We start from the raw sequence: 20,072 nt of genomic DNA, 5'->3' as shown, positions 1-20,072 counted from the left end.
CTACAACAATTGTTGTATTTATTTGACAACAATTATTTGACAATGTATGCTTAATTATTATTATTAATAATAGTATTTATTTGTAAATTACTACAATACTCGTAATTGTACACGACATGGCAAGTATACAAGTAACGATTATTCACCAAGTACACGAGTCGTTTGAGTCCGGCTTAACCACAGCTCATGTCACAACAGTCATAGCCACCGTAACGGAGTGACTTATTTGACAGCTGGCAGCATGATACCTATGAGCCCATGATACCCTTTATCAGAAGGTTTATCAGAAGTAAGCCAAATGTTACATCATTCATGGAATGAAACATTTGGAACCAATTAAAACCAGTGAATCATTTCCACTTTTTACATTTATGTTCTGTAGTTTCCAGAATAATTTAAAAAATTCTGGAAAAAATATTTATGTGTCAAGAATTTCGATCGTTGCTGTTGGTAATATTCAATGACGTATGTCATATGACAGTATGTCACACTTCAATATCTAAAAAAAAACAAAACATTTTGTTTATTGTTCTTGTATGGTTCTTGTCTGTAAATGCAAACCATTAAATAATAGTAATTAATTCATTTATTATTTATAATAATAAATAAAATTTATTGTAATCAAATGGAAGTTAAACAAGAAATTGACGAGGAAACGTGTAAAGTGGAAATAGTTGATAATGACCTAGATGATGCTCTTTTGGATGGCTTTAAATGTGAAATTCAGGATGAATCCAATGGGAATCGGCAAAGTACCCAGGACACGTATGATTCTTTGGACTTAAAAAAATGTCCTATGAAAACTGAAATTGAACAACATGGAAATCCATTTGAAGAAAACCAAGAAACTGAAAAAGGTTAGTAATGAAATATTTCAATTCATTTATTATTTATAATAATAAATAAAATTTATTGTAATCAAATGGAAGTTAAACAAGAAATTGACGAGGAAACGTGTAAAGTGGAAATAGTTGATAATGACCTAGATGATGCTCTTTTGGATGGCTTTAAATGTGAAATTCAGGATGAATCCAATGGGAATCGGCAAAGTACCCAGGACACGTATGATTCTTTGGACTTAAAAAAATGTCCTATGAAAACTGAAATTGAACAACATGGAAATCCATTTGAAGAAAACCAAGAAACTGAAAAAGGTTAGTAATGAAATATTTCCTCCCATATTTTTAGAAGTATAGTAGAGTCCCGCTAATCTGAACTTCGGTAATTCGAAAATCCGGTTAACACGTTCGTGCCGTCGTGTACCACAAAACGCTACGGCTGTATAGAAACCCTAGAAAACAAGTTATGGATGTAGGGATCTATATAAAGGTAGTACATGACCCGTGGTACATTCGGTTATAAGTCAGATCATTATCGCGTTATTTTTAAGGAACTACTAAAATACTGGAGTTTAGGAATATTTGCAATTTCATTTAAGGGGGGGGGGGGTATAGTATTTTTCATTATTTTTTATTGGCTTATTTGATTGTAAATATTTTCAAGAGTATACGCTCTGAGCTTCGCTGGTGTCGCTCCTAGCAGACTACTAATTCAACTTTCACCGGTAATTTTTAAATTTATTATTTAATTGTTATCGCTTAATATTTACAACGCAATAAAGTAATTAAATTGTAATCGATTTTTTTAAGATTTTGCTAATCATTTTGACATTCTATTGATAAAATATGAATTTCTTACTTCGGATACTTTCACAATTATCGTGTAGATGGCGCTAAGATTAATAGATTAATTTATAATTACATATTACGGAACATTAAAAAAACTTAAATTCAGTATTTAAAACGTAAGTAGGTATATTATATACCACAGCTTTGACCAACTAATATTTTTTGTAATTAATGTTTTTAATTTTAATTTTAAAGTAATTACTTTGACATTTATGTATAATTTCCGGTAAAGGTTTACAGACTTGTCACTATGGCGCTCGCAAATTTGTAAATATCCCCCCTACGTACGAGCTCGCAGCATATACCATTAAAATTTCAAGTTAATCTGAGCAAAATTGACGGAGATATGGATATACAGTCGAACCCCCTTATTGGAATAGCCTTGGTGCCAAGCAAAAGTATTCCTATAACCGGGATATTCTAATAACCGGTCATTGATGGCTAGTAAAAACATTTCGAGCCATCAAATTTCTATTCCTTAAACCGGGATATTCCTTTAACAGGTATTCTAATAAGCGGGTTCGACTGTATACAAAAATTTTCTTAGTATTATATTGACAAAATTACATTTTTTTAAACGCGTTTTCTGAATAACATGTTTTTTTGAGGCGGTGTGCATCATAACTCAAAAAGTAATGCACCGATCTTTCTGAAATTTTGCACACTTCTTTTTTAGATATTTTACTAGGTAGTGACGTCGAGTTTTTGCTTATTTTAATTTTTTTTTTGTTTATATTACCATTTTTCTCTTTACCGAACACACTTTTTTTTTGTTTTTTTCGATTTTTCACTTTCAAATTATACCATGAATTTAAAAATCAATATAATCATAAAAACTCGACGTCACTACCTCAAAAAACTCTTAAACGAAAATAATCTTTATGGTTTATATGTTTCAAATGATTCTGTCCGAAGATATGGTGTACACCGCAAATCATCTTCTTTTTTGGATCATCTACTTAAAAATGACGCCACTGCTTAATTTTTTAATATTTTTCAATAAAAATTTAACTGAATAATCTTCAAGTGTTGTTCTTTAGGATATCCTTTTACCCATTTAATTTAACCCTACCACTTTCAAGGGAAAACATTTTAAAATTATGCAAAAAAACACAGAAATAACTATACCCCCCCCCTTAAGGTACGAAGATTAATCATTTGGTCTTTAGAATACCAAAAATAAGCATTTTTTCAAGATTTTTTTCTCAGATCCTTTTTTAAAAATGAACATAGAACTTTTTACATATTAATATCTAACTCTTAAAGAATACAAAAAATATATCTTTTTTCATTTATGCACGTACACTGTAGAGGGCGCCAAAGTCGAGGCATCGAAAAAAAGTAGTTCTGATGGCGAACAGTTAATCTCAGGATTGGGATCTCTGAAACAAAATTATCGTACAGCATTTGAAAAATGAAGGTTTCTTACGTGACAATTTACCACTGTTAGTGAAAAAGTCCTCAAAAAAAAGATTTGACGGAAATTTGAAAAAATTTTGTGAAAAAATCACCTGATTTTCTTCAGTTTTTCATGGTTAAAAAATATTTATTTTTTATTTTTTGGTCAAATTGTGGTAAATTGTCATGTAAGAAACCTTCCTTTTTCAAATGCAGTACGATTTTTTTGTTTCAGATATCCCAATCCTGAATTAACTGTCCACCATCATTTTTTCGAGGCCTCGACTTTTGCGCCCTCTACAATATTAGTGTATGTGCATAAATGAAAAAAGATATATTTTTTGTACTCTCTAAGAGTTAGATATTAATATGTAAAAAGTTTGATGTTCATTTTTAGTAAAGGTTCTGAGAAAAAAATTCTTGAAAAAATGATTATTTTTTGTCTTCTAAAGTGTACTAGTACCTTAATTTGGGCAATTATATTTTGATTGATATTGATAATTATGGAGAGATAATTAGCAATAAACTTATTTTACATCGTGGCCACTGGTGGTACACGACATCCTTGAGCTTGGTACACAACATGTTTGTTGTATGACAAAAATCGGTCAGCTTGACCAATTTAATTGGGTTCCATGCTATTCCAACAGCCTGACTGTCAGGTCGGTAATGATCTATTTACACACAACTTATGTGTTAACTGTGCTAAGGTCTAATTAGTGTTATAAAATTCGCGAGAATGAAAAATCGGAGAATATTCTCGATATGGAGAATTTTCTGAGAATGAACCCCATGGCGCACTTAAGAATATTGTTGAAGATGAAAAATAGGGTTTTAAAAATCATGATCTTATATGAAAAGTACAGGGGAAAACAAGGAATGTCACATTTTATACATATTGAGATAAACACCAATAAAGGTTTAATTCTTATGATATCTAAAAACTACTTAAGAGATTCTTAGCAAAATTCTAGCAATTATTAGTCTTTAATCTTAATATAATATAAATCTATATTAACTTATTAATTTAATAGTGCACCAAAAAACTGATAACATTCCTTATTTTTGACCAGTGGCGTGCGGACAATCCTGGTCCTTCTCATGTTAAAAATTCTTAAAAAATTTATATGTATATGCTGATCTTTCTGGTTATTGTTCTGAATCGATAGCCTAGTCGATAGTACTCAGTTTTTGCTACCACATGGCGAGAAAAGCCAAAATTCATGAAAAAGTGAGACATTCCTTGTTTTCCCCTGTACTCTTCATATACAAAATTATGAGACGAAACAACAGTGTTCTTCGTATATAAAAAAATACAAAAACAACAGAAAACACAAAATTTCTTTGATAAAAAAATTAAATTTTCTTCTTAATAGCAAATAATCGATGTGGTATGATAAAAGATGAGACCTGAGATTCAGAATCTATTTCTATCATTAGCTCATCCTAGTCATCTACAATCTGCATTTCAATGTACTGATGAGTTGTGGGATTTTGTTTTTCACGAGTGGCCAGCTCAGTCATGGATTGGTCTACATCCAACAATTTTAAATTGTGAGCAATAAAAGTTACCTTACGAGCCCGTTCAGCAGTGAGCCGTTTTCTTTTAGAGGAGTGGATAAAAAAACCATAAGTACTGAAACTTCTTTCAGTCGCTGCACTGGATGAAGGCATGCTTGATATATCAACTACTATTTTAGTTAATTTTATTCCGAAACATGTACCTTTTCACCATATGATTAAGTCTAGTTTTTCAATTGATTTTACAACGTATGGTTTTCCAAAAAATCACCTTTAAAGTTGCTAAATTATCTACAAACTCAGTTTCCTCAACTTGTTCTTCTCTGCTTAAATGAACACCATTCTAAATATTTGCACCTTAATATTGCACCAAAACAATAAATATTGACACTGTAAACACCCTTGCTAGTGGTTCATGGGATTGGCAAAAACAATATAGGTACCTACATATTTTTTAAATTATAGTAATTTGACATGTATCTAGTTTTTATTTTTGTTTCGGTTTTTGAAAATATAGAAAATTTTTGCCGAGAATATTCCCGTTCTCGAGAATATTCTCTTCTAACATCACTAGGTCTAATAGAGTACATAATTTACTACCTGGTGTTGTATATTTTAACATGTTGCATTTTTTGTACGCCCAATTATGACGTTAGAAATTAAGAAATATGGCTTAAGTATACACAGTTTGGAAAAAATGTAAGTAAAATAATAATTTTAGGTATAGGCACCATTATCAAATTGGTAATACATTGTTTATTTTGTTCTTTCCATATTTGTTATATACAAATGCACAAGTTTAAAATCATAAATAAGAAAACAATTTGCTTACACTAAAATATACAGTGAGCACGTAAAGGTTGGAATAAATTAATTTTCTCGAGAATGGACGATTTTGGAAAAAAATCCCGAAACAGGTCAATTTTTATTGTTAAATTACGACTTTTTGGCATATCTATCATGCTAGTGACGTCACCCACCTGGAAGTGATGACGTCATCGAGGATTTTTTAAATGGGAATAGGGGTTGCGTGATAGCTCATTTGAAAGGTAATTCAATTCTCTATTTAGTAATATAACCATTAACATAATTATTTATATAGGGTATCCAAAAAAAAAATTTTTGGATTAAATTTACTGACAAAAAGAAGAATGCAAGTGATTTATTTAATTCAAAATACATTTTACTGCTCTCAGACAACAGAAAAAAAAGTTTATTTGAAAAATAATCATTGCTTTTCGCTTAAATTAAATGTTCAAACTGTCAAGAGGAAGGTAGGTGGCTGCTTTAATACTGAATTTAAGCAAAATACAATATTTATTTGTCAAATAAACATTATTTTCTGTTTTCTGATAGGAGTAAAATGTATTTTGAGTTAAATAAATTACACACATTCTTCTTTTTATGTCAATAAATTAAATACAAAAAAATTTTTTTTGGACACCCTGTAAAAATAATTATATTAATGTTTATGTTACTGAATAGTAGAGAATTGAATTACCTTTCAAATGAGCTATCACACGACCCCTATTCTCATTAAAAAAAATCGTAGATGACGTCATCACGCCCAGATGGGTGACGTCACTAGTATGATATATATGCCAAAAAGTCGCAATTTTAAAATAAAAATTGACCTGTTTCAGGATTTTTTTCCAAAATCGTCCATTCTTGAGAAAATTAATTTATTCCAACCTTTACGTGCTCACTGTATATTGATAATGTGCAAAAAAATTGCACCTAGGCTGCATTTCAAAAAATGCGGTAGGTAGTAGTCTTGTCGGGAAGTTTGGTTGGGACGTGTGTAGAGCTACCCCGACAAGGATGGTCTGGGAGATCTGTTGTGTCTGGAACTTAGCCCAGTAAATGAACGGGAAATTCGGCAATACCGTGTAATTTTCAGGGGCAACTCCGAATTGCATGAAAATTTGGATTTAGGTTCTACTTACCCTCCACTTCAAAGTTGAAATTGTGCCGTTGGTTGCTTTTACTTGGGGGTGACAGTCATCCCTTCTCGGGGGGTGAAAAAACATACGTTCAAGATAAGACCGGAAATAGATAAATTGACTGGTTTTAAGCAACTTTTGTTCTATAGAGTTTTTTACGTAAGTCAATACTTTTCGAGTTATTTGCCATTTAAAATGTGGATTTTTCGACAAAAAAACTACGTTTTCAGACGGTTTTTCGCAAATAACTCAAAAAGTAAATATTTTATCGAAAAAAATATCCTTAGCAAAAGTGTAGCTTATAAAAAACCCAAAAAAATGGTGTATCAGTAAAGTCTATCAATCAAATAAAAACAAAGTTGTAGCTCATGAAAAATACGTTTTTATTCGTCTAATTCCAAATCGAATATTTCAAGGTGAAATCACCGAAAACTTAAGCACTTTTCGGGAAAAACCCATTTAAACTTTTTTAAAGTGTTTATAAAAAGCTTTGTTTTAATTGTTAACAAAAGTTTTAGCATTAAAAATAAGCGAGTTACGCTCAAAATAAAGTTGGCCCTCCTTTTTTTTTTGTAAAATATCATGAAAATCTCGCCGTGTTTAGCTCCCCAAATGAAATTAATCGCTACCGCTTTACAAACAATTTACTTACCTATCTATTTTTTATATGATCTGTCAGTCTCACCGGTTAAAAGTGTTTATTTTTGAAAGGGTTATAATTGAGAAAGCTTGAATGGGTCACTAATCACGAGTGTATGCAAATTTTGAACAGCCATATCTTAACCAATTTTTGTCTTACGGAGAAACAAAATGAAAATAGCATATTTATAATAGCAAAACCTACATTTTTTTCTGTTTAAGATTTTTCTTATCACTAATACTTTTTAATTTATTTTGAAAAAAATGAAATTTTTCAAAATTTTTTTTACTGTAAAACCAAATGTTTTCAAAAATAAGCACTTCAAACCAATCAAACTTACAGATCATATAAACAATACACATACAGTTAAAATAGATGGTAAAGCCAAACGATTAATTTCATTTAGGGTGCTAAAGAGAGGGAGTTTTTCACGATTTTTTTACCAAAAAAAAGGGGCCAACTTTTTTTTCAGTGTAACTCGTTTATTTTTGATGCTGTAAACTTTTGTAAAAAACAAATAATAAGCTTTTTTCGATACTTTAAAAATGTTAATAAGGTTTTCCCGAAAAACGCTTCTTTCTTCAGTGATTTGGCTTTGAATTATTCGATTTGAAATTAGACGAATAATAACGTATTTTTCATGAGCTACAACTTTGCTTCTACTCAATTTGTAGACTCTCCTGGTAACCCATTTTTTACGTGTTTTTATAAGCTACACTTTTGCTAAAAATATTTTTTTCGATAAAATATTTACTTTTTGGGTTATTTGGGAAAAACGGTCCAAAAACGTAGTTTTTTTGTCGAAAAATCAACATTTTAAATCGCGAATAACTTGAAAATATTGACTTACGTAAAAAACTTTATACAACAAAAGGTCCTTAAAATAAGTCAATTTATCCATTTCCGGCCGTATTTTAAACACGCGTTTTTCACCCCCCAAGTAGGGGTATATGTCACCCCCAAGTAAAAGCAACCAACGGCACAAATTCAACCAAAAATGTCTTATACGGCATTAAAACAAGTTATTTTGATTCAAAACAAGTTTTTGATCAAATTTTATAGTGTAGAAAATGTTAAAATACCGTTTCTCATCTATTCCTCTATTAGTATAGTATAGTTGATCCAAAAGATGGCATAACCCAGACATCCAAAGTGAAAGTTATCCTTCAACACCAAATTGTTCTATATGGTCCACACAATATCCAGAAAAAAGTCACACCATTTTGAGCGTCGGGTTTGGGGGGGGGGAGAGGGGGTAGAAATCAGTAAATTCGTAGTTTTTTAAGTTTTTCGCCAATATTTCTAAAACTATGCGGTTTAGCATGAACAACCCTCTATACAAAATTGTTCTACATTAAATTTGAAATAAAAAAGGCCCTATGCATAATCTTTCTAAAATGAATGGTTCCAAAGTTACGGAGGTAGTATAGTATAACTGGTCCAAAAAAGGCCTAACCCAAACATCCAAAGTAAAAGTTTTCCTTCAACACCAAAATGTTCTATATGGTCCACATATTGTTCAGTAAAAAGAATGTGTGTGTACTTTGTACGCACGTAAGAAGTTATACTTCTATTATATAATTTTAACGAAGTAATTGTATTCTATTTAAATATTAAACTAACTTTCTTATCTACCACTTTCAAAAAATTTTTATTAAAACAACTAAAAAAAAATGAATCGTAGAGGATTGGAACCCGGGACGCTTCGATCTCTGACCGAACGCTCAACAACTAGACCATCGAGGCTCATTTGATTGACACGTAACTTTCGGATATAATTATGAGTGCAGCTGATCTCACTACTACCAACTTTGTTAAATTTCGAAACAGTAATTTCACTTTTATTTAATAATGGTACGGTAAACAATCCTCATTTTTTAATATGTTATTCCTTACAAAAATACCTTTAATTTAAGCACAAATAATTAAAAATCGTAAATTTGGGTCAAAAGTTATTAACTTTTTAAGAATTCCCATAAGAGCCCATGTTAAAACTTAACTTTGACCCTTAATAGTAATTAAACGGCACGGTAAAACATTTTTTTAAAAATCAAGTCTTAGTTTTTTGAAGTAAACTATAACATACTAAAATTTCATGCAAATCCTTAATTCTTTGCCGAAGGTGTAGAACGTCATTAAACTTGTGATATTTTGATATTTTGAAAATTGATCAAATTATTTTAATTTTGAAGTGAAAATGATTTAGAATTGAAAAAATACAACAAAACATAGAGTAAGAAAACAATATATTAGGTGAATATTGATATAAATTTTGATGGTAATCAAATTGTATAAATAAAAGTATTACATACTATGTATTTTGGCAGATCAAATAGGTAGGTTTATACCCATGATACATTAACAATTATTACGTACCTGTTGCTTTTAAAAACTATTTAAAAGTCACTACAATATTATAAACTTTTTTGTTTCTGTCCTCACAACAATAAAACTAATATATTATACATTTGTTTACCTTTACCTCCAAACCACAGGTGTCCTACAGCTGCCATATTGGATAATTTTTGACATGTCATTTGAACATCCAATCAGAACAAAGTTATAATGCGCGTATGCGCCTGGGTGATGCGTATGTGCCTGGTTTTAACATATAAAAATTCACCCTCATCGCACGTAAAGAAGTATAACTTCAAAAAGTTACACCATTTTGAGCGTCCAGTTTGGGAGGGAGATGGGAGAGAAGCCGGTAAATTAGTAGATTTTTAAAGTTTTTCGTCAATATTTCTAAAACTATGCTTTAGCGTAAACAATGTTATATACAAAAATGTTCTACATGAAATTTAAAACAAAAAATGTTCTATACATAATTGTTATAAATCAACGGTTCCAGAGTTACGGAGGGTGAAAAGTCGAGGTTTTCGATACTTTTTATATTTTATGGGCAATATTTATGATATAACTATACCAAAAACCCAGACATCCAAATTGAAAGTTATCCTCCAACACCAAATTGTTCTACATGGTCCACATAATGTTCAGAAAAAAGTCACACCATTTTGAGCGTCGGGTTTGGGGGGGGGGAGAGGGGGAAGAAATCTGTAAATATAAAAAGTATCGAAAACCTCCACTTTTCACCCTCCGTAACTCTGGAACCGTTGATTTTATAACAATTATGTATAGAACCTTTTTTGTTTAAAATTTTCTGTAAAACATTTTTCTATAGAACATTCCTTACGCTAAAGCATAGTTTTAGAAATATTGACGAAAAACGTAAAAAAACTACTAATTTACCGACTTTTCTCCCATCTCCCCCCCAAAATGGACCCTCAAAATGGTGTAACTTTTTACTGAACAATATGTGGACCATATAGAACAATTTGGTGTTAAAGGAAAACTTTTACTTTGGATGTCTGGGTTAGGCCTTTTTTTGGACCAATTATACTATACTACCTCCGTAACTTTGGAACCGTTCATTTTAGAAGGGTTATGCATCGGACCTTTTTTATTTCAAATTTAATGTAGAACAATTTTGTGTAGAGGGTTGTTCATGCTAAACCGCTTAGTTTTAGAAATAATGACGAAAAACGTAAAAAACTACGAATTTGCAGATTTCTCCCCCCTCTCCCCCCCAAACCCGACGCTCAAAATAGTGTGACTTTTTTCTGAACATTACGTGGACCATATAGAACAATTTGGTGTTGGAGGATAACTTTCACTTTGGATGTCTGGGTTTGGGTCTAACTATACCATACTATATTAGGAACCTAACATAACAGAGGAATTCATTCGCGATTTTAAATTTAGGCTACTATTGACACGCCAAAGATTAGAAAAATCAAATTTTGGACAGCTCGGCATGCAAGGTCAAATGCTATCTCGGCAGGACTAATATACTTTTGAGTCTGATATTATTGCATGTAACTTTTTTGATATTGTAATATAATTCAAATCCTTCTAACCACTTAAAGTCTTATGTTTTGGCTATCTGTGGGCAAATTTTAAGCCAAATCGATTAAGATGTATTTTGGGAATGGAGTAAAATGTAAAACCATTTTCAACATTTTCATTTAACATTTTCTACACTATAAAATTTTATCAAAAACTTGTTTTGAATCAAAATAACTTGTTATAATGACATTTTTGTGCCCCTTCTATTAAAATATTATTTTTTCCACTGATACTTTACGATAGAAAATGCAAATTTATTAAAATAAACATCAAATCACTGTAAAATCGCATAAAATAACATTTTGAGAAAAAAAAAGAAGAAGACTTTTTGACCTTAAGTATCTTATTTTTGCGTCCCGCAGAAGCTATACACCAAGTTTCAGAAAAATTGGAGATCCAAAAGTTTTTGTCTGAGTGATTTGACATGGAAATGTACCTTTTACATCTATTTTCCCTTGTACTCAAATGTTTATATTATAATCAGTTTGATTTTTAGATTGTGCCCAAGAGAACGATGGAATGGAAATAATTATGAAGACATTAACGGAACATTCATCTCGCGAAGAAAATTCTATGAGTCGACATCATGAAGGAAAAACATTAAATAAAAGTATGAAAATTGTGACTGCAAAAAAACCTCACAAGTGTGAAATTTGTTTTAAGCAATTTAAATTCGCAAGTCATTTGAAAGTACATTTGAGAGTACATACTGAAGAAATGCCTCACAAGTGTGAAATTTGTTTTAAGCAGTTCAGACAAGCAAGTAATTTGAGCACACATTTGAAAGTGCACACTGGGGAAAAACCTCACAAGTGTGAAATTTGTTTTAAGCAATTTAGCGTAGCAGATAATTTGAAAAGTCATTTGAGAGTGCACACTGGAGAAAAACCTCACAAGTGTGAAATTTGTTTTAAGCAGTTTAGTGGAACAGGTAATTTGAAAAAACATTTGAGAGTGCACACTGGAGAAAAACCTCACAAGTGTGAAATTTGTTTTAAGCAGTTCAGACAAGCAAGTAATTTGAGCACACATTTGAAAGTGCACACTGGGGAAAAACCTCACAAGTGTGAAATTTGTTTGAAGCAGTTTAATATAGCAAATACTTTGAAAAGACATTTGAAAGTGCACACTGGGGAAAAACCTCACAAGTGTGAAATTTGTTTTAAGCAATTTAGTCAAGCAAGTGATTTGAAAGTACATTTGAGGGTGCACACTGGAGAAAAACCTCACAAGTGTGAAATTTGTTTTAAGCAGTTCAGACAAGCAAGTAATTTGATCACACATTTGAAAGTGCACACTGGGGAAAAACCTCACAAGTGTGAAATTTGTTTTAAGCAGTTCAGACAAGCAAGTAATTTGACCACACATTTGAAAGTGCACACTGGGGAAAAACCTCACAAGTGTGAAATTTGTTTTAAGCAATTTAGTCAAGCAAGTGATTTGAAAAGACATTTGAAAGTGCACACTGGGGAAAAACCTCACAAATGTGAAATTTGTTTTAAGCAATTTAGCGTAGCAGATAATTTGAAAAGACATTTGAGAGTGCACACTGGAGAAAAACCTCACAAGTGTGAAATTTGTTTTAAGCAGTTCAGACAAGCAAGTGATTTGAAAAGACATTTGAAAGTGCACACTGGGGAAAAACCTCACAAATGTGAAATTTGTTTTAAGCAATTTAGCGTAGCAGATAATTTGAAAAGTCATTTGAGAGTGCACACTGGAGAAAAACCTCACAAGTGTGAAATTTGTTTTAAGCAGTTTAGTGGAACTGATAATTTGAAAAGACATTTGAGAGTGCACACTGGAGAAAAACCTCACAAGTGTGAAATTTGTTTTAAGCAGTTCAGACAAGCAAGTAATTTGAGCACACATTTGAAAGTGCACACTGGGGAAAAACCTCACAAGTGTGAAATTTGTTTTAAGCAATTTAGCGTAGCAGATAATTTGAAAAGTCATTTGAGAGTGCACACTGGAGAAAAACCTCACAAGTGTGAAATTTGTTTTAAGCAGTTTAGTGGAGCAGGTAATTTGAAAAGACATTTGAGAGAGCACACTGGAGAAAAAACTCAAAAGTGTGAAATTTGTTTTAAGCAGTTTACTCAAACCAGTAATTTGAGAGTGCACACTGGAGAAAAACCTCACAAGTGTGAAATTTGTTTTATTCAGTTTTCTCAAAAATGTATTTTAAAAAATCATTTGAGAATACACGCTAGAGAAAAACTTTACTAATGTAAAATTTGTTTGAAGAAGTTTGGTGAAACACGTAATTTGAAAACACATTTTGAGAGTTCACACTAGAGAAAAGCAAACAAAAAATGATCGCTAAGTGAAATATTTATTAAAGGTTTTCGCTTAAACTGAATTTACCTTCATTTATGCAAATTCATCCCAGAAGGTTTATTTTAGTTAGCATAGTTTGCAAAAATAGTACAGACGTGCGCATATTTGTATTATAAAAACAAAATAATGTTCATCATGTATTTGACAACTATTGTAATATTTTATATCTACGTTGTATATAAATAAAAATTTCATCATAAAATTTTTACTTAACATTTTGAATTGCGTTTTAGATTTTTATCCTTTCCTTTTTCCCTATCCTTTTATTTCATTCGCATTTCCTCGTTTATCTACTTACATAGTGTTAAAATAATTATCTTCTTAATAAATAAAAGCGAGAGAATGTCGAAGACTTTTTGCGTGTCAAATACATAGCTCAATCTCGTCTACATAGTAAAGAATCAAGTGAAGTATCAAAATCATCTCACTGGCTCGGCGATCCTTTCTTGCTATCTTAATTCCTTTGTTTTGATTGCTTCAAAATATTCTTTCGTGCATAGACTGCCTGTGTTTGTGTTATTTATGTCTCATAGTTCTGTTTTATATATTGTTGTTTCAATTTCTGTATAATGTAGTTGACCTGTTATTTGTTTCTGCTTGTCCCTTCTGTTGCTCTGCATTGTCTTGCAATTTAATAACCTATAAGATGATTATTACCTTTATTTGTTTTTACATTTATCTTTCCTTGTACTCAAATGCTTATATTATAGTCACTTTGATTTTTAGATTGTCTGCAAGAGGACAAGATGGAAATTATCGAGACACTAACTGAACATTCATCTCGCGAAGAAAATTATATGGAGCCATATGCCGAAGGAAAAACATTAAATAAAAGTATGAAAGTAGTCACTGAAAAAAAACCTTACAAGTGTGAAATTTGTATTAAGCAATTTAATCAAGCAAGTACTTTAAAAAGACATGTGAGAGTGCATACTGGACAAAAACCTCACAAGTGTGAAATTTGTTTTAAACAATTTAGTGAAGCAGGTAGTTTAAAAGTACATTTGAGAGTGCACACTGGAGAAAAACCTCACAAGTGTGAAATTTGTTTTAAGCAGTTTAGTGGAGCAGGTAATTTGAAAGTACATTCGAGAGTGCACACTGGAGAAAAACCTCACAAGTGTGAAATTTGTTTTAAGCAATTTATTGAAGTAGCCAAGTTAAAAAGACATCTGATAGTGCATACTGGAGAAACACCTCACAAATGTGAAATTTGTTTTAAGCACTTTAGTGAAGCATGTACTTTAAAAGTACATTTGAGAGTGCATACTGGAGAAAAACCTCACAAGTGTCAAATTTGTTTTAAACAATTTAGTGAAGCAGGTAATTTGAAAGTACATTTGAGAATGCATACTGGAGAAAAACCTTATAAGTGTAAAATTTGTTTTAAGCAGTTTGTCACAACAGGTGCTTTAAAAGTACATTTAAGAATACACACTGGAGAAATGCCATACAAGTGTGAAATTTGTTTTAAGCAGTTTGTCACAGCAGTTGCTTTAAAAGTACATTTAAGAATACACACTGGAGAAATGCCATACAAGTGTGAAATTTGTTTTAAGCAGTTTAATCAATCAAATAATTTGAATGCACATTTGAGAGTACACACTGGAGAAAAACCTTATCCGTGTGAGATTTGTTTAAAACAGTTTGCTCAAAAAGCTCAATTAACTGGTCACATGAAAGTTCACACTAGCGAAAAACCCCACAAATGTGAAATTTGCTTTAAGAAATTTAGTTGTAGGTATTATTTGAAAACTCACACTAAATTACATAGTGGAGAAAATAAGACTATGAAACTGGTTTTAAGCAGTATATTAATGCCAGTAGTTTGAATAAACATTTGAAAACACACGTTGCAGGAAAACCTTAAGTGTGAAATTTATTTTAAGCAGTTTATTACAGAAGATGCTTTGAAAGTGCGCACTGGAGAAAACCTCACAAGTGTAAAATTTGTTTTAAACAGTTTAATAGATCAGGTGATTTAAAAATACATTTGAGAGTGTACACTGGAGAAACACATTAGGTACCTTTACACTTACATTCTTTCGCGGGCGTTTTAAACGGCCCATTCCATTCGCGCGAGCAACGGCGTAACCAGGATGGCCCTAAGAGGGGGTTACAACTACTGGAAGGTCTCTAGCGGGTATGGTGTTAAGCGTATAGAGCTCAAAGTACATCCCAATGGGGGGGTTATAACCCCCAAAACCCACCTGGTTACGCCTATGCGCGCGAGAAAGCCTGTCAGTGTAAATACCCTCGCGATCCACGTTCTCGCCATGTAATCGTTTTGGCGCGCTACTTTGCAGTGAAAGCACGTGTTCCAAGAGTGTCAATCACTTTACACTTCCACTCTAAACGTTTGGTGTAGTCATGGGGGATTCACGGTACTGGTCAAACGGCTTCATAAGTGAATTCTTGGAAATGTACAAATCATTTCCTTGTTTATGGAAAGTCCAATCTAAAGAATATTGCTAAGAATAAAGATCTAAAAGCATTGGCATACGAAGAACTAATTAAACTTTGCAAAAGCGTTTATCCAGAGGCCAACAAAGATTATATGGCCAAAAAGATCCAAAGTTTTCGTGGGTCATTCAGAAAAGATATGCGCTGTAGCACACAAAGCAAAGTAATTGTTTTTCTTTTTTATTTTGAACATTGTGGGGAATCTCACTAAAACTGCTAAACCTTCTACCACGCCACTCGAATCACGAAGGATAAGTTGACAGATTTACATTTGCACTTGCGTTTTTATCCCTCGCGTTTAAAACGGCGTGCAATCCTCTAGGACTGGAGCGTCCTCGCTATTATCGACACACGCTTGGAACGGCGCAATCTTTCTGCTGCTTAATTACGCGCGATTGGAATGAGCCATTCAATCACTTGAATGAATCACTTGAATCACATTCAAAGGATGTAAGTGTAAAGGTATGGTTTGTTCAACAGTAATTGGTTTGAGTTCAATTAGTGCGGTCGTAAATATTATTAAATTTATCTGACCTGGCCCATTGTTAAGACCCACCCGGAGTGATTAGCCACCGAGGTAGACAGAGTTGGTCTTTTGCAATTAACACTGACTAGACGGTACTCCCATAATAAAGCCTAAAATAAATTTTACCTGAAACCGGGCCTTTTATACTATTATCGGTTAATCCGGGCTGTTTATAGTGGTAACTAATTGAACTTAACCATTTACTGTTTAACATACCATACCTATTATTAGTGTAGTGAGATTTGCTTAAAACAGTTTGCTCTGAGAGTTCAGTTAACTGATCACATACAAGTTCAAACCGGAGAAAAATCTTGCAAGCGTGAAATTTGTTTCAAGCACTTTTCTCAAAAATGAATTAAGCACTTTTTAAAGAATCATTTGAGAATACACGCTAGAGAAAAACTTTACTAATGTAAAAATGTTTGAAGCAGTTTGGTGAACCACGTAATTTGAAAACACAATTTGAGAGTTCACAGTACAGAAAAGCCAAAAAAGAAATGATCCCTAAGTGTGAAAGTTGTATTAAGGCCGGCGCCCACTTATTCGGAACAGCCCGCTACGGAACGGGCCACGACGATCGGAATTTTAATATTTTCGTGTATTCAAATGACTCAGAGCCTACTTTACGGAATCGTAGCACATCGATATCTCGGAAGAGAATTCTTTTGCCATTCGCCGTAGTGCAGTGTAGCGATTCAATACTCAGTGTATAGTTAGCGCTTCCTCAACGGAGGAACAAACCGAAAAATATGGACGTGGGTGGTCCAAGGTTGTCTTTATTTTAATACTAGCTGACCCGGCAGACTTCGTACTGCCTCAATAGATAAAAACAAACTTTTGTATACAATAAACTTAAAATGAACAAAAGGAATTCGTAATTAATAAACAAAAATGCTCGATGTGAATGAGGTTTTATTATTATTTTTAATTAATTACACATGATGTTTGAAATAATAAAGTTTAGTTAGAAGTAACAAAATAAAGTTTGTAGTGCAACAGTTACAATCTTAAATTTGTTTAACTTATAATGAATATAACAGCTTTATTATATCTACATTCCAAACAACCCTCTATTTATGATTGGGTTCGGGGAGATTCCAAGTATATAGGTGTTGATTAAATAAAATTAAATTCAATTAAAATTAAATAAAAAAGTAAATGAAGTAAATTAAAATTAAATGAAATTGAAATAAAATCATATTAACTTAAATACAATTAAGTAAAGCTAAAAAAAATTAAATAAAAATAATAAATAAATTAAAAAATAATAAAATTAAATAAAAGAAAATGTAGTCTAATAAAAATAAATAAAATTTAATAAAATGAAATAAAATAAAATAAACGAAAATAAATAAAATACTTAAATTAAATAAAATTTTATAATTTGCTGCTTGTTCTTTTCGTGTGCTCAGAATTTTTCTCCTGCTTATGGTTCCGTTTAGAGATATTTTTTGAAAATTTCGCAAAATTAAAAAATTCATATTTTGCCCAATTTGAGTACCAAAGTTAAACTGTTCCACTTCTCTTCTATGAAATTTGTCGCTCGTTCTTCTTCTGTCCTCAGAATATTGCTACGGCTTGAGATATTGTATTTCGGACACCGATTGTGCTAGAGAAAAAATTTTAGTACGGTTCTGCTCGGAATCAGCAAGGAGTCTACCTACTTAATTTCATATTTTTCACGTCATTATTGTGAGAGTTACGGCGTCATGGGCAACCCCCTAATGACGTACGGGTATGAAATATAGACAGCAACCTACTCCCAGTCCAGTCCAATATGCCTGCAAAATTTCATAAAAATCGGTCGTCGTTTCGGAGGAGTATGGTAACAAACACTGCGACCGGCAAATTTTTATATAGATGTAAAATATTTAAATGCCTATTAAAAAATAACGGTCTGAGATAGAAAATTTAGGATTGTATGTATCTTTTGCTTCTACATCTCATAAAAATAGTAAAAAACGGTTCTTCCAAAAATTAAAAAAATATATCAGGGGGGCAACCCCCCTTATGACGTACGGGTATGAAATTCCATATAATCCTATTCCCAGTCCGCTAGAATATACATGTAAAATTTCATAAAAATCTGTTCAGTCGTTCTCGAGTTATAAATGTTGTAACTAACATAACCTCGACTTTCTTTTATATAAATAGATGTAAAATATTTAAATGGCTATTAAAAAATAACGGTCTGAGATAGAAAATTGAAAATTTAGGATTGTATGTATCTTTTGCTTCTACATCTCATAAAAATAGTAAAAAACGGTTTTTTAAAAAATTTAAAAAATATATCAGGGGGGGCAACCCCCCTTATGACGTACGGGTATGAAACTCCATATTATCCTATTTCCAGTCCGCTAGAATATACATGTAAAATTTCATAAAAATCTGTTCAGTCGTTCTCGAGTTATAAATGGTATAACTAACATAACCTCGACTTTCTTTTATATATATATATATAAATATATATATATATATATATATATATATATATATATATATATATATATATATATATATATATATATGTAAAATATTATACGGGAAATAAATATTCTACCTTCGTCTGTGCTGCCATCTTGGGAACGTTTTCGCTGTCTACAGCTCATCAGCCAAGCTCTCAGAACAGACGAAGATGTAGAATATTTCCTCCGTATACCCGAGGCCGTAAGACAGCCATGCAGTCCTTATGGGACTAGCGCAATCTGAGTTAGTTAGAAGCAACCTACCCTGCTCGTTTCGGTACGAAACCGATCTGTGCCTCTACTTTGAGGCCACGAGATGTCACCTGGTATTTATTGAAAAATACCTACGGCGTCAAACAAGCAGGAAATAATCGCAACTTTCTACTTTTTAAAAAGTATGAAAATAATATGTAAAATATTATACGGGAAATAAATATTCTACCTTCGTCTGTGCTGCCATCTTGGGAACGTTTTCGCTGTCTACAGCTCATCAGCCAAGCTCTCAGAACAGACGAAGATGTAGAATATTTCCTCCGTATACCCGAGGCCGTAAGACAGCCATGCAGTCCTTATGGGACTAGCGCAATCTGAGTTAGTTAGAAGCAACCTACCTTGCTCGTTTCGGTACGAAACCGATCTGTGCCTCTACTTTGAGGCCACGAGATGTCACCTGGTATTTATTGAAAAATACCTACGGCGTCAAACAAGCAGGAAATAATCGCAACTTTCTACTTTTTAAAAAGTATGAAAATAATATGTAAAATATTATACGGGAAATAAATATTCTACCTTCGTCTGTGCTGCCATCTTGGGAACGTTTTCGCTGTCTACAGCTCATCAGCCAAGCTCTCAGAACAGACGAAGATGTAGAATATTTCCTCCGTATACCCGAGGCCGTAAGACAGCCATGCAGTCCTTATGGGACTAGCGCAATCTGAGTTAGTTAGAAGCAACCTACCTTGCTCGTTTCGGTACGAAACCGATCTGTGCCTCTACTTTGAGGCCACGAGATGTCACCTGGTATTTATTGAAAAATACCTACGGCGTCAAACAAGCAGGAAATAACCGCAACTTTCTACTTTTTAAAAAGTATGAAAATAATATGTAAAATATTATACGGGAAATAAATATTCTACCTTCGTCTGTGCTGCCATCTTGGGAACGTTTTCGCTGTCTACA

The 20,072-nt window shown here is 32.3% G+C and overlaps 2 protein-coding genes across 3 annotated transcripts; both read left to right on the top strand.

Annotated features, from left to right (window-relative positions):
- The first annotated feature begins 295 nt into the window (after positions 1-295).
- Positions 296-17,333, top strand: LOC126887060 (zinc finger protein 664-like). Its single transcript, XM_050654389.1, has 2 exons — positions 296-857; positions 14,166-17,333. Exons 1-2 carry the CDS (start codon positions 626-628, stop codon positions 15,269-15,271), a joined length of 1,338 nt encoding a protein of 445 aa, XP_050510346.1. The 5' UTR covers positions 296-625; the 3' UTR covers positions 15,272-17,333.
- LOC126887058 (zinc finger protein 271-like) lies at positions 883-13,661 on the top strand. Of its 2 annotated transcripts, XM_050654386.1 has the most exons (3): positions 883-1,154; positions 11,596-12,030; positions 12,619-13,661. In XM_050654386.1, exons 1-3 carry the CDS (start codon positions 923-925, stop codon positions 13,326-13,328), a joined length of 1,377 nt encoding a protein of 458 aa, XP_050510343.1. In that variant the 5' UTR covers positions 883-922; the 3' UTR covers positions 13,329-13,661. The 2 variants fall into 2 exon arrangements, with proteins under 2 accessions (XP_050510343.1, XP_050510342.1); XM_050654385.1 differs by having other exon boundaries at positions 11,596-13,661.
- Positions 17,334-20,072: the final 2,739 nt, after the last annotated feature.

This window comes from Diabrotica virgifera, chromosome 6 (genome assembly GCF_917563875.1).
Source record: "Diabrotica virgifera virgifera chromosome 6, PGI_DIABVI_V3a".
Lineage (NCBI taxonomy): Eukaryota > Metazoa > Arthropoda > Insecta > Coleoptera > Chrysomelidae > Diabrotica > Diabrotica virgifera.
The sequence above is the reverse complement of the archived record's forward strand: the minus strand, read 5'-3'. Positions and strand labels throughout refer to the sequence as shown.